The 14,775-nt window shown below is 49.5% G+C and overlaps 2 protein-coding genes and 1 pseudogene across 2 annotated transcripts; 2 read left to right on the plus strand and 1 right to left on the minus strand.

Moving 5' to 3' along the window:
- The first annotated feature begins 4,967 nt into the window (after positions 1-4,967).
- On the plus strand, positions 4,968-9,768 carry LOC123188810 (UDP-glycosyltransferase 86A1). The gene is made up of 2 exons (XM_044601095.1): positions 4,968-5,663; positions 8,657-9,768. The coding sequence occupies exons 1-2, from the start codon at positions 5,129-5,131 to the stop codon at positions 9,559-9,561; spliced, it is 1,440 nt and encodes a 479-aa protein (XP_044457030.1). The 5' UTR covers positions 4,968-5,128; the 3' UTR covers positions 9,562-9,768.
- On the plus strand, positions 5,670-8,650 carry LOC123188817 (UDP-glycosyltransferase 86A1-like). The gene has a single exon (XM_044601100.1). It carries the CDS (start codon positions 7,816-7,818, stop codon positions 8,581-8,583), a length of 768 nt encoding a protein of 255 aa, XP_044457035.1. The 5' UTR covers positions 5,670-7,815; the 3' UTR covers positions 8,584-8,650.
- A 1,829-nt stretch (positions 9,769-11,597) lies between the features above and the next one.
- On the minus strand, positions 11,598-12,239 carry LOC123107757 (agamous-like MADS-box protein AGL15; annotated as a pseudogene).
- Between the last annotated feature and the right edge of the window lie 2,536 nt (positions 12,240-14,775).

Consider the following 14,775-nt stretch of genomic DNA (forward strand, 5'->3'; position numbering starts at 1 on the left):
AACGTGTAGTACCGCGTTAGGTCACATCTAGCATCGCGCTTCGTCATGTTATGCATAGTATTGCACTTATTTGCTCTGTATTTACTGTTTCTTCCCCCTCTTCTCTCCGGTAGACCCGGAGACCGATGTTGGTGCCCCGATCGACTACGTTGTTGACGACCCCTACTTGCCAGAGCAACCAGGCAAGCCCCCCCTCTTGATCAGCAGATATCACATATTCTTCTCTCTACCGATTGCATTGGAGTAGTGTAGCATGTTACTGCCCTCCGTTAATCCTATTTTGATGCATAGCCTGTCATTGTTGCTACAGTTGTTGATACCTTACCTGCAATCCTAAATGCTTAGTATAGGATGCTAATTTATCATCAGTGGCCCTACATTCTTGTCTGTCTACCGTGTTATACTACCAGGCCGTGATCACTAGGGAGGTGATCACGGGTATATACCTTTATACATATACATGATACATGTGATGACTAAAGACGGGTCGGCTCGCGCAGTACCCGCGAGTGATTCACAGATTGGGGGCTGAAAGGACCTTTGTCCCAACGGCCCTCAGGGTGGATCTTTGTGGCGGAGCGACAAGGCAGGTTGAGACCACCCAGGAGAGAGGTGGGTCTGGCCCTGGTCGGCGTCTGCGGTTACATCAAAATAACACGCTTAACGAGATCTTGGTATTTAATCTGAGTCTGGCCACTGGCCTATATGTTGGGGAACGTAGTAATTTCAAAATTTTCCTACGCACACACAAGATCATGGTGATGCATAGCAGCAAGAGGGGAGAGTGTTGTCTACATACCCTTGTAGACCGAAAGCGAAAGCGTTAGCACAACGCGGTTGATGTAGTTGTAAGTTCTTCACGATCCGATCGATCAAGTACCGAACGTACGACACCTCCGAGTTCAGCACACGTTCAACCCGATGACGTCTCTCAAACTCCGATCCAGCCGAGTGTTGAGGGAGAGTTTCGTCAGCACGACGGTGTGGTGACGATGTTGATGTTCTACCGACGCAGGGCTTCGCCTAAGCACCGCTACAGTATTATCGAGGTGGACTATGGTGGAGGGGGGCACCGCACACGGCTAAAAGATCAAGAGATCAATTGTTGTGTCTATGGGGTGCCCCCTGCCCTCGTATATAAAGGAGCAAGGGAGGTGCGGCCGGCCAGGGAGAGGGCGCGCCAGGAGGAGTCCTACTCCCACCGGGAGTAGGACTCCCCCCTTTCCTAGTTGGAATAGGATTCGGGAGAAGGAAAGAAAGAGCGGAAGAAGGAAAGAGGGGGCCGGCCCCCTTGCCCTAAACCAATTCGATTTGGGCCTTGGGGGCGCGCGCCCCATACTTCCCTTGCTGCCCTCTATTTCCACTAAGGCCCATGTAGGCCCATTAAGCCCCCGGGGGTTCCGGTAACCTCCCGATACTCCGGTAAAATCCTGATTTTACCCGGAACACTTCCGACATCCAAATATAGGCTTCCAATATATCAATCTTTATGTATCGACCATTTCGAGACTCCTCGTCATGTCCTTGATCACATCCGGGACTCCGAACAACCTTCGGTACATCAAAACATATAAACTCATAATATAACTGTCATCGTAACATTAAGCGTGCGGACCCTACGGGTTCGAGAACTATGTAGACATGACCGAGACACGTCTCCGGTCAATAACCAATAGCGAAACCTGGATGCTCATATTGGCTCCTACATATTCTACGAAGATCTTTATCGTTCAAACCGTATAACAACATACGTTGTTCCCTTTGTCATCGGTATGTTACTTGCCCGAGATTCGATCGTCGGTATCTCAATACCTAATTCAATCTCGTTACCGGCAAGTCTCTTTACTCGTTCCGTAATACATCATCTCGCAACTAACTCATTAGTTGCAGTGCTTGCAAGGCTTAAGTGATGTGCATTACAGAGAGGGCCCAGAGATACCTCTCCGATAATCGAAGTGACAAATCCTAATCTCGAAATACGCCAACCCAACAAGTACCTTTGGAGACACCTGTACAGCACCTTTATAATCACTCAGTTACGTTGTGACGTTTGGTAGCACACAAAGTGTTCCTCCGGTAAACGGGAGTTGCATAATCTCATAGTCATAGGAACATGTATAAGTCATGAAGAAAGCAATAGCAACAAACTAAACGATCAAGTGCTAAGCTAACGGAATGGGTCAAGTCAATCACATCATTCTCCTAATGATGTGATCTCGTTAATCAAATGACAACCCATGTCTATGGTTAGGAAACTTAACCATCTTTGATCAACGAGCTAGTCAAGTAGAGGCATACTAGTGACACTCTGTTTATCTATGTATTCACACATGTATTATGTTTCCGGTTAATACAATTCTAGCATGAATAATAAACATTTATCATGATATAAGGAAATAAATAATAACTTCATTATTGCCTCTAGGGCATATTTCCTTCACTATACGCACTAACCAACTACGCGGGAACAGTTGTGGGCACTCGACGTCATGGTATCAGCCGAAGCCTTCGTGATGTCAGCGACTGAGCGGCGCGCGCCGGGTTGGACTGGAAGGCCTGCTCTTGTATAAGGGAGGCTAGGTCTGCTTGCCGTCCGCGTTCGCAACGTGCAAGTGTGTAATGGGCGATGGGCCCAGACCCCTGCGCCATAGGATTTAGACCGGCGTGCTGGCCTCTCTGTTGTGCCTTGGTGGGGCTGCAGCGTGTTGATCTTCCGAGGCCGGGCATGACCCAGGAAAGTGTGTCCAGACAAAGGGGATCGAGCGTGTTGGGAAATGTGGTGCACCCCTGCAGGGAAGTTGATCTATTCGAATAGCCATGTCCCTCGGTAAAAGGATGACCCGGAGTTGTACCTTGATCTTATGACAACTAGAACCAGATACTTAATAAAATACACCCTTTCAAGTGCCAGATACAACCGGTGATCGCTCTCTCACTGGATGACGAGGGGAGGATCACTAGGTAGGATTATGGTATGCGATGATAGTTGGTGAACTTACCATCTACTCTCTTCTACATGCTGCAAGATGGAGGTTGCCAGAAGCGTAGTCTTCGACAGGACTAGCTATCCCCCTCTTATTCCGGCATTCTGCAGTTCAGATCACATATGCTATCCTTTTTTCATTTGATACCAATGCATACATATGTAGTGTAGCTCCTTGCTTGCGAGTACTTTGGATGAGTACTCACGGTTGCTTTGCTCCCCCTTTCTATATCCGATTGTTGCGACCAGACGATGGAGTCCAGGAGCCAGATGCCACCGTCAACGACGACTCCTACTACACTGGAGGTGCCTACTACTACGTGCAGGCCGCTGACGACGACCAGGAGTAGTTTAGGAGGATCCCAGACAGGAGACCAGCGCCTCTTTCGATATGTATCCCAGTTTGTGCTAGCCTTCTTAAGGTAAACTTGTTTAACTTATGTCTGTACTCAGATATTGTTGCTTCCGCTGACTCGCCTATGATCGAGATCTTGTATTCGAGCCCTCGAGGCCCCTAGCTTGTAATATGATGCTTGTATGACTTATTTTATTTGTAGAGTTGTGTTGTGATATCTTCACGTGAGTCCCTGATCTTAATCGTACATGCTTGCGTGTATGATTAGTGTACCATTGAATCAGGGGCGTCACAAAAGCGGTCTATGAGGATATCCGCCAATCTCCTTTGTCTACACATCTATTCATCCAATGATATATCGCCGAGTTCCAGTCCCAGTCAAAGGTTCCGATGATGAGAACACCCGATCAGACACAGAGACCGAAGCAATGGCAGAAGCCGCCGCACAATATGCCGAAGATCAATGTCGATGCAGCGGTTGCAGAGAGGCGGGGAGTAGGAACCATTGCAGCAATAGCCAGAGATTTGTCCGGAGCGTTCTTGGGGGCGTCAACGCTGGGGTTCACAGCGATCACCAACCCTACAACCTTAGAAGCTTTGGCAGTGAGGGAGGCGTTGGCACTGTCGAAAGATCTCCATTTTCAATCGATCCATGTTGCCTCCGACAACAAGGAGGTGATAGATAGTATTAAGGGAAAGACCAGAGCAGAATATGAAGCGATCATGCATGAAATCATAGACTACTCTAGTAGATTTAATTCTTGTAATTTCGTTCATGAGTTTAGGAGCTTCAGTGTGGAGGCTCACAATTTAGCAAAGCATGCATTGAAACTTGGGGTCGACCGCCGTGTCTGGTCAGTGTCGTGGATCTAAGACTGACAGTAGAATGGGGGGTAGGTATGAGGAGGCAAGATCCTAGCTATGGAGTAGTTGTACACACGAGTTTTACGAGTTCAGGCCCTTCTCCGAGGAAGTAACAGCCCTACGTCTCGGTGCCCTGAGGCGGTCGACTGGATTATATGTGTGTGTGAGTTTACAAAAGTGCGAACCCTTGTCCCAGAGGAGGGGGTGGCTTATATAGAGTGTGCCAGGACCCCAGCTCCCCTCCGTTACTTAGGGTTCAATGCTCATAAAGGAAGGCGTTACTGGTAACGTCTACAGTAAAATGTCATAAATGTTCATAATGCTATGGTTTAAGTCCTAACCGTTGCAGAGTGGAGGGTTCCTCATCTTCTGGTGGTCGAGTGTCTTCAACGTGGTCGAGTGAGCGCATCTCCGCGGTCGAGTGGATGATGATTTCTCTTCGACTGCTTCTGATTTTTTGTAAAGATGTCCTGGGGGGGGAGAGGATATGCTGGACAGGCCATGACCCTACCCTAGGTACATAGCTTCATCAGTCGGGTCACCCCGAAAACCTCTCTTTCGTCCCGGTCCAATTGGTGACGACGTAATAAAGCTTTGCGAATTGTCTCAGAAAAAAAAGCAACGTCTACTTCATCCCCTCAAAAAGAAAAAGAAGAAGAGAAAAAAGCTACGTACGTCTACTTCGTGGAGCCCCGCCACTTTGTACACTCTTCCCCAAATGGCCAAATGAATCGACCGCGGGGACGCCCACCTGCGTAGTACGAGCGCACGTCCACCGCTCAACCTCCCGCTCCGTCCCTACACACTTGCTTACCATTCGTTCTTCCTCCCTATCGATCTCACTCACAGTGTGACACTACGTCTATAGCCCAGCGCACACGCACACGCACTCGCCCTCGCTGAAGCAGCCGTAGCCGGCCGGCCACATGGCGGCAGACGGCACCGGCGGCCAGACGAAGCCGAAGCCGCACGCCGTGGTGATACCGTACCCGCTCCAGGGCCACGTGATCCCGGCGGCGCACCTCGCCCTGCGGCTGGCGGCGCGCGGGTTCACCGTCACCTTCGTCAACACGGAGTCGGTGCACCAGCAGGCCGCGCGCGCCCTGGGCGTCGACCGGCGGGGCTGCGACATCTTCGCCGGCGCGCGCGGGTCGGAGGACGTGCGGTACGAGCTGGTGAGCGACGGCTTCCCGCTGGGCTTCGACCGGTCGCTGAACCACGACCAGTACATGGAGGGCGTGCTGCACGTGCTCCCGGCGCACGTGGAGGAGCTGCTCCGCCGCGTCGTCCTGGACCCGGCGTCCACCTGCCTCGTTGCCGACACGTTCTTCGTGTGGCCGGCGACGCTGGCCAGGGCGCTCGGCGTGCCCTACGTCTCCTTCTGGACGGAGCCGGCGCTCATCTTCGCCCTCTACTACCACATGGACCTGCTCGCCGAGCATGGCCACTTCAAATGCAAAGGTACTACCACAAATTACCACACGCTCATATCTTGAGATGCACCATGCATGACGACGTTGCAAATCATGCGTCAGGAGTTCATAGTTTTCTGCATGTTAATTACTGGAATCCATTGGGGGTCGATCGATCGTAGCAGCATCACATATTTGCAGTGGCTTCTTGCTCCTTTCCTTCCAGCCATCGCTGTTTCTTACCTGGAACGTGTGTCCCTGGCTGGTCCATAATCGTGTATACGGACAGGAGAAGTGTCCCCCAATCGCTTAGGAGGCACAGCGATGGCGTTTCCTTTTCCTTCTTGTTGGCTTCTTGTGTGTGTGTGTCAGTGTGTGGAAAATACCAATTCCATTTTGCCACCCGACTTGGTCCCAACACGAAAAGTATCCAACTGCACGGGAGACTCGACACTCGACAGTTTACTTCAGAAGAAGGTAGCTGCCCAGCTGGAGGAAGGAGAGAGCACAACAGCCATTGGATATGGATCAGGCGACTTAAAAAAAATCAACTTATTACCATACAAATTCCAAGCCAGTTTAGCTGGATGTCAGTCACCTGAATATGATATTTGGGTCAGTCAATTTCGGAGGAAGAAAGCAACAACCGCCAGAGAGAGCGAAGGAAGGAGCAGCCGCCGGCCTGCCACGGAAGCATGAGCCTCTGTGTCTATCCTAGGGGTGCAGGGTGCAGCAGGAGTTCAGGCTCACCGGGTGATGGCTGGGGAAAGGTGGGGCGGAGAGGTTGGCGCGGGAGCGCCGCCGGCCACGGGCGGCGGTGTCAGGCGGTTAGGCCGGTGGTAGCTCGGGGTTCGGGCTAGAAGATGAACAGAAAAACCGATTTGAAGGTGTAGAAAAAAAATAGAAAAAAAATGATTCGGGTTCTGGCTGTTGGTTCTGCATCGGATAGCTAAAAACAAGTTGAGTGGCCCTAATTCATTTTCAGTCGACTGGTCACCCGTCCCATTCCAAGCAACTTACCTGCACGTCAAGAAAAAAAAGAAGAAGAAAAGACACTCGTGGACATTTGGAGTTCTGCAGGCATGTTTTCTAGTTGTTCGTGGACCTTCTAAATAATGGGATCCAGAGACCTGGTGGGAGGCGATGACCTGTTGTGTGACAATGCACAACATGATCGTGGAGGATGAGGGTGACGATGCTGTCGTAGAACTTGTATCTAAGAACATGGGTGATTTTATCGAACTTCTAGACCAGAATACCGTTACATTTGAAGAGATTGTTCAAATGCATCAACAAATTCGGCATCGAACAACTAAAAAAGATTTGATTGATCGTCTATGGTCGGTTAAAGGGATAACAATATTGGGCGTAATGTTTACATTTTTTAAATTAGAACTACTGCTACATTTGAACTATTTTAGCTAAATTGAAACTATATATGCGGCTATTTAAGCATGCTGATATAAAAAAAAATGGCCGAATGTATGAGGTTAGTTGAATGGACGGCTCCTTATCCGTGTTCGCGGGGGCGCGGAATAGTCCCTCCGTTCACGGAGTGATGCGGTCCGTGTTTGAGATGACCTAGACTATGTTACTACCTTCATAGTAGGTAGTAACTTAAGGGTGGTAACATGCAAAGATTCATTTATTATATTATAGACTCATATTGTATTGGGACATGTGATGTTCCAGTAACTAGCTAAGTTACTATAACTATCTCTCTTCTCATTAACTCATTACCACATAAGCAAATTTGCTGAGTTGGACTTGATGTTAGTGTTAAAGTTACTTCCACTATGGCTAGTCTAAGAAATCGGATTGGGTAATAATTTCGTGTCTGGGCAATGACCCGGCCGGATGTATAGCGGGGTTTCCAGAGGTTCGGTTCTAGATACTCTTGCATGTACGGTCTAAACGAAAGGCGACTTCTCCATCGAGATCATCGTCAGCTTACATCACCTGCGCACTCATCCCCCGTACAAAAAACGCCAGATATGGTGGCAGCTCGTAAGCCGCGCCATCGTGTAATCACACCATTCGTCTCACTACGGACAATGCGTGTGCGTGTGCGCGCACCAGATTAACGAAGTACACAAATTTTGACTAAACGTTGGCAACAAATTTCATGAGCACGAATCCGACGCAGGCCGGCGGCTACAGAGATAACGACGGTTTCATAAGCTATAGTACGTACCATTACCATGGGGTCACACCGATGCCCACTACGGTGTCATATAGCAAGTCAAGTGCCAGCGACGGTTCGCAGGAAACCAGAGGAACTAGCTAGCTCGAGGTACGTGATCATGGCGCAAAAGGAGGCCGGCGTAGGAGCCACGAGCGGCGGCGGCAAGGCCAAGCCGCACGCGGTGGTGGTGGTGTACCCGCTGCAGGGCCATGTCATCCCCGTCACGCACCTCGCGCTGCGGCTGGCGGCGCGGGGCTTCGCCGTCACGGTCGTCAACACGGAGGCCGTGCACGACCAGACGGCGCGCGCTCTCGGCGTCGACCCGGCCGGCTACGACTTCTTCGCCGGCGCGCGCGCGTCGGGGATGGACGTGCGCTACGAGCTTATCAGCGACGGCCTCCCCGTGGGGTTCGACCGGTCGCTGCATCACGACGAGTTCATGGGCTCGCTGCTCCACGCGCACTCCGGCCACGTCGAGGAGGTGCTCGCCCGCGTCGTGGTCGACCCGGCCGCGACGTGCCTCGTCGCCGACACCTTCTTCGTGTGGCCGGCGACGCTGGCCAGCAAGTTCGGCATCGCGTACGTGTCCTTCTGGACCGAGCCCGCGCTCATCTTCAACCTCTACTACCACGTCCACCTGCTCACCAACAACGGCCACTTCGGTTGCAACGGTGAAAAATACGATTTTTGGAATCCACTCCAATATGCTTATGTTTCAATGCAACAGAGTGCCACTAATATTTTTGCCGAAAAAATAATAAGAGTGTTCAGATCACTAAAGTGAGGGAGTAGTAGTAAATTTGTTTGCTGCAAAATGGTTTGCCATGCCATCGATTTTGAAGTTTCCTTTTTTGCAGAGCCTCGGAAGGACACGATCACCTACATCCCTGGCGTGCCGGCGATCGAGCCGCACGAGCTCATGTCGTACCTCCAGGAGACGGACACCACCAGCGTGGTGCACCGCATCATCTTCAAGGCCTTCGACGAGGCGCGCGACGCCGACTACATTCTCTGCAACACCGTGGAGGAGCTGGAGCCGTCCACCATCGCCGCCCTCCGCGTCGAGAAACCCTTCTACGCCGTCGGCCCCATCTTCCCCGCCGGCTTCGCCCGCAGCACCGTCGCCACCTCCATGTGGGCCGAGTCCGACTGCTCCCACTGGCTGGACGAACAACCGCCGGGGTCCGTGCTCTACATCTCCTTTGGCAGCTACGCGCACGTCACCAAGCAAGAGCTGCACGAGATCGCTGGGGGAGTCCTGGCCAGCGGTACGAGGTTTCTGTGGGTGATGCGGCCAGACATCGTCAGCTCCGACGACCCGAACCCGCTGCCCGAGGGGTTCGTGGCCGCGTCCACCGGGCGTGGCCTGGTGGTGCCTTGGTGCTGCCAGGTGGAGGTGCTCTCGCACACCGCGCTGGGTGGCTTCCTCACGCACTGCGGGTGGAACTCTGTGCTGGAGAGTGTGTGGGCTGGAGTGCCCATGCTCTGCTTCCCGCTGCTCACCGACCAATTCACTAACCGGCGGCTCGTCGTGCGGGAGTGGCGCGTCGGCATGCCCATCGGGGACCGTGGCGCGGTGTTCGCGGATGAGGTGAGGGCGAGGATCGAGGGCATCATGTCTGGGAAAGAGGGTGAGAAGCTCCGGGAGGCGGTGAAGAATGTGAGGGCGACACTCGAGGCCGCCACGACGCACGGTGGGTCATCGCAGCAGAGCTTCGATGAGTTTGTCGACGAGCTAACGCGCCGTTGCAGCGAACGTTAAGCTGAGCCGACCAATGGGCCAGGAGAGCCGCATGCCGGGCGTTGGGGAAGTGGCCGCGAATAAGCGTCTTTGTACTTTGTCTTGTCTGTAGTGTGTGTCCGGTCATTGACTCGGTGTTGTGCAGTGTGATCTTATTTTCTCTGCATACGAGAACTGTCTAAAGTCAAAATTAAAATTATATAATATAAAAATTAAATTTGTGATGCATCTAATGATGCCTACTGATTTTGTGTTGCGAATGTTGGTATTTATTTAATATAAAATTAGTCAAACTTTACGAAGTTTGACTTCAGTTAAATCTTATCAGATTTGCCAAATCACATCTAGATGAGATTTGACAATGTTTACACACCAGTAGATTCGATTTGGGGCATCGCCGCCCTTGTCTTGGGCACGAAGGTCTCCAGCGCTTCCTTAAGGCTTCTCCTTCGTCCCGGGCCAAGTTGGCCCCCCCGGTAGACACAACTTTTTCTATCGACATTCTACATTTTCTTTATACACCATAAACATATTTTCTACACATGTTTAACATTCTTTTAAAACATAATTAACATTTTTTAAAACATATTCTCTTATTTCTATTTTTTGTATACACATTGTACAGTTTTTTTTTTTGCATACATCAAGTGCATTTTTTATATATACATTTAAATTTTCTAAGTACATGATTAACAGTTTTTAAAACCGGCTAGGAAGCTTCAGAAAGCGTCAACCAGTGATTGAAATCCCTGTATACCTTTTAATGGGCCGGCCCATGCAGCATTGAAGGAGGTGGGGGCGGGGGTGTGTGCCTGTCTGTAGCGATGCCTTCAACCGGTGTATCGGGCGCCGAATAGGATTCATGCCCATTGCGACTGGCCGATGAATCGTCACGAGCGCTAAATATAACTGCCCAAACAAACAAATAGAAGGAAAATATAGCTCTAGCTTTCAGTCTTCCACGACAACCTTTTTATTTTCTTGTTCCTTTATCATATTTTGTTTTTATTTTATTTTCTTGTTCACCTTTTTTAAAGTAGATTTACCTTTTTTACCTTTTCGTTTATATTTCTTATCTTTACTCCAATATATATGACTCTAATTTCTTTGTTCATCAGCTTTAAGAAAGTGTTTGGCGCATCCAAAAAAAATGTTCGTTGGATATTTTGAAGATGTTCGGGGTGTATTTCAAAATAGTACATCGTGTATTTAAAAAATATTCACATTTTAAAAAGTGTTCATAACATATTTGAAAATGTATTCTTTGTGTATTTTTGAATGTGTTAACTGTGTTAGTGTAATATAAAATGTTCATCATATACTATAAAATGTTTATTACTTATTTAATCTTTGTCACTTTGTATTTTTAAAAACTCTAACCATCTATTAAAAATGTTAATCATGTAATAAGAAAATATTTGATGTGTATTTAAAAAAAGTTCATAATTGTAAAATTCCTACAAACAAAGGTTGCCTTAGTCGCACCATACAAACGAGCTCCGATTTGGGTCGGCACAATCTACTAATTTATTCTTCTGCATGTGCACAGGTCACTCTCAGAATGGACCGTGAATTTCTTGGCTTTTCTGCGTTTATTTCTTCTTGGTACATTGATTGTTTTCCCCATTATTGTTGATCCTTTTTTTCAATTTTATTTTCTAAAAAATATACTCATTTTATTTTAAATTTATTTCCCATTTTATTTTCTTTTTATTTCTCTTTATTTGTTCTTTCATAATTTCCCTATTCATCTATTTTAAATAGATATTTCTTTTTTACTCTTTTCTTTATATTTTTTCTCTTTATTTCAATATACACACGGCTCTTATATATTTGTTGATCAAGTTTTAAAAAATGTTCATCACATATTTAAAAAATGTTTAGTGTGTTGAAAAAATGGTCATCACATATTTCTGAAGATATTCGGGATGTATTTATAAATAGTACATCATGTATTTAAAAAATATTCATTGCATTTTAAAAACTGTTCATCACATTATATTAAGAAATCTTGTTTGTTTATTTCAAAAATACTTTAACTGTTTAAAACATGTTCATCATTTTTCAATGGTCATCTGTATTTTAAATAAATGGTGCGTATTTGAAAATGGTCATTGTGTGCCGAAAAGAAGATCATTATATATTGAAAAATAATGCAAATTTAAAATATTTATCATGTATTTCATAATGGACGGATGAAAACTCCATTGTCAAGAGAATATCACATGCAGATAATATTTTGCTTTCCAATACAAGCGTAGGAGACATGTCCGCCTCCTACCAGAACCGCCTCCCCGCCTGCGTCTGCACGTCCACCACCTTCTACCCGACGGCGCTCATCCGCGCGGCCTCCGCGGCCACCTCCACGCCTTTCTTCTCCGTCTCCCGGCACAGCGCCTCCAGGGCCTCCCACTCCACGTCGTCAGTGGAAGCGGCAGCAGGATGAACATCGCGTCATCGTAGCCGACGTAGGCCAGGACGACGTCGGTGGAGGGGTTGCCTAACGCGAACCCTTTGCCGGCCTCGGAGAAGACGACGACGACGAGGCTGGCGCGGCAGAGCAGGGCGAGCTCGGAGGCCTTCTTCCAGAGCCCGGACTTGTGCTTGGAGAAGGTCACCTGCCGGGACTCCCTGTCCTCGACAAGCCGGTTCTCACGGCGTTGGCGCCCTTTCGTCTTCATGCCAAGCGGCGGCTGCATCCTGGTTGTCGGCCGCGGAGGCGGGTGCTCTGTTTTTTTCTCTGGTTGAGCCTGAAGGAAGGGGAAATATAATAATAAGAAGAAGGCGTACCATTAGGGCATGTACAATGGTTTATAAGATAGTCTTATCTTAAGTTTTGCATGAAATTTAGAGATGACAAAGAAAAACGTCTACAATGGATCATCTCTTAGCCTTATCTTTAATAACTAGCAATTCCTAAAAATATGATGAGACATATTGTGCTAAGAGATCATCTCTTGTCTTATCTTAAAATAAGAGAAGACAAGCCTTCTCTTATGAGTTCTCTCTCCTCCACCTCATCATTTATCCTACGTGGCATTCCTAAGATAGCACCATTATACCTGCCCTTAGAAATGGAAGCCGTGTTGGAGTTGGAGATGCCGTCAACTTTTGGAAGGAAATCAATCACCTTGTTTGTGCGAATAATTGCTGGACGTGCGTGGTTACCAATTTGCTGCAAACCGATCGGTGTAAGAGCATCTCCAACCGCGCCCCCAACAGGTCCTTCACAGGAGTTTTTATGCGCCGGCACACAAAAATCGGCCCAATCGCGCCCCCACGAACCGGTTTTTCACCGGTTTGGGCCAAACCTAGTGTGCTTGGGACGCCCGGGGGCGCCGGGACGAGCGGTTTTGACGCGAAAGAGCCGCGAGCCCGCCGAGTCAGAGGCACGCGCCTTGTCTTTCCCAGAACGCCTCAGTTGCCTACGGGGAATCAATGGCAAGACTGCCGCCAGTCAGCCTTGCCATTGATTCCTCACGGGCGGTGCGTCACGGGCGGGCGGGCGCGGCGACACCTTCTGAGGGAGTCCTGGATTAGGGGGTGTCCGGATGGCCGGACTATACCTTCAGCCGGACTCCTGGACTGTGAAGATACAAGATTGAAGACTCCGTCCCATGTCCGGAAGGGACTTTCCTTGGCGTGGAAGGCAAGCTTGGCGATACGGATATGAAGATCTCTTACCATTGTAACCGACTTTGTGTAACCCCAACCCTCTCCGGTGTCTATATAAACCGGAGGGTTTTAGTCCGTAGGACAACATACACATCAACAATCATACCATAGGCTAGCTTCTAGGGTTTAGCCTCTCCGATCTCGTGGTAGATCTACTCTTGTACTACCCATATCATCAATACTAATCAAGCAGGACGTAGGGTTTTACCTCCATCGAGAGGGCCCGAACCTGGGTAAAACTTCATGTCCCTTGCCTCCTGTTACCATCCGGCCTAGATGCGCAGTTCGGGACCCCCTACCCGAGATCCGCCGGTTTTAACATCGACATTGGTGCTTTCATTGAGAGTTCCTCTATGTCATCGCCGTCAGGCTCGATGGCTCCTACGATCATCAATAGCGATGTAGTCCAGGGAGAGACCTTCCTCCCCGGATAGATCTTCGTCTTCGGCGGCTTCACACTGCGGGCCGATTCGCTCGGCCGTCTGGAGCAGATCGAAAGCTACGCCCCTGGCCATCATGTCAGATTTGGAAGTTTAAACTACACGGCTGACATCCGCGGGGACTTGATCTTCGACGGATTCAAGCCACTGCCGAGCATGCCGCACTGTCACGACGAGCATGATCTAGCTCTGCCGTCGGACAGTGCCCTGGAGGCCGCACCCGCATCAGCTCCGACCCTCAATTCGGAGCCAACTGCGCCGATCGAGGATGGGCGGTTGGACACCACCTCGGGGGCTGCGACCCCAACGGCGATTGAGCCGAACACCAGCCCCGTACTCTGCGAGACTCGTGACTCCAAGGAGCCGGACTCCGAACCCTCCGCGCCCCTGCCGATCGAATCCGATTGGGCGCCGATCATGGAGTTCACTGCCGCGGACATCTTTCAGCACTCGCCTTTCGGCGATATCCTGAAGTCACTGAAGTCTCTCTCTTTATCAGGAGAGCCCTGGCCGGACTACAGTCAGCAAGGTTAGGGTACGGACGACGAAGAAATTCAAAGCCCACCCACCACCCACTTTGTAGCCACTGTCGACGACTTAACCGGCATGCTCGACTTCGACTCCGAAGACATCGACGGTATGGACACCGATGAAGGAGATGATAAGAACCAGGGCCTACTAGGCCCTGGAAAGCCACCTCGTCATATGACATATACATGGTGGACACCCCAAAAGAGGGAGATGGCGATGGAACAACGGAGGATGACCCCTCCAAGAAACAGCCTAAGCGCCAGCGTCAGCGACGCCGCTCAAAATCCCGCCAAAATAAATACGGTGATTCCAGCATGGGAGATAATAATACTTCGGAAAGCACCGAAGAAAACCCCCTCCAGCAAGATTTAGCACAGGAGGATGGAGAAACCAGCCCTCATGAGAGAGCGGCAGACAGAGAGGTCGAGGACGATAATTATATGCCTCCCTCCGAAGACGAGGCAAGCCTCGACGACGACGAATTCGTCGTGCCAGAGGATCCCGTCGAGCAAGAGCGTTTTCAACGCAGGCTTATGGCCACAACAAGAAGCCTCAAGAAAAAACAATAACAGCTTAGAGCTGATCAAGA

The sequence above is a fragment of the Triticum aestivum genome, chromosome 1A, assembly GCF_018294505.1.
Source record: "Triticum aestivum cultivar Chinese Spring chromosome 1A, IWGSC CS RefSeq v2.1, whole genome shotgun sequence".
Lineage (NCBI taxonomy): Eukaryota > Viridiplantae > Streptophyta > Magnoliopsida > Poales > Poaceae > Triticum > Triticum aestivum.

What these genes read in the sequence shown, in the direction of transcription:
- LOC123188810 (XM_044601095.1), top strand. Translation starts at nt 5,129, where the DNA reads ATGGCGGCAGACGGCACCGGCGGCCAGACGAAGCCGAAGCCGCACGCC. An exon ending in TGGCCACTTCAAATGCAAAG is followed by an intron (nt 5,664 to 8,656) that starts GTACTACCACAA and finishes CCTTTTTTGCAG; the next exon opens with AGCCTCGGAAGGACACGATC.
- LOC123188817 (XM_044601100.1), top strand. Translation starts at nt 7,816, where the DNA reads ATGGGGTCACACCGATGCCCACTACGGTGTCATATAGCAAGTCAAGTG.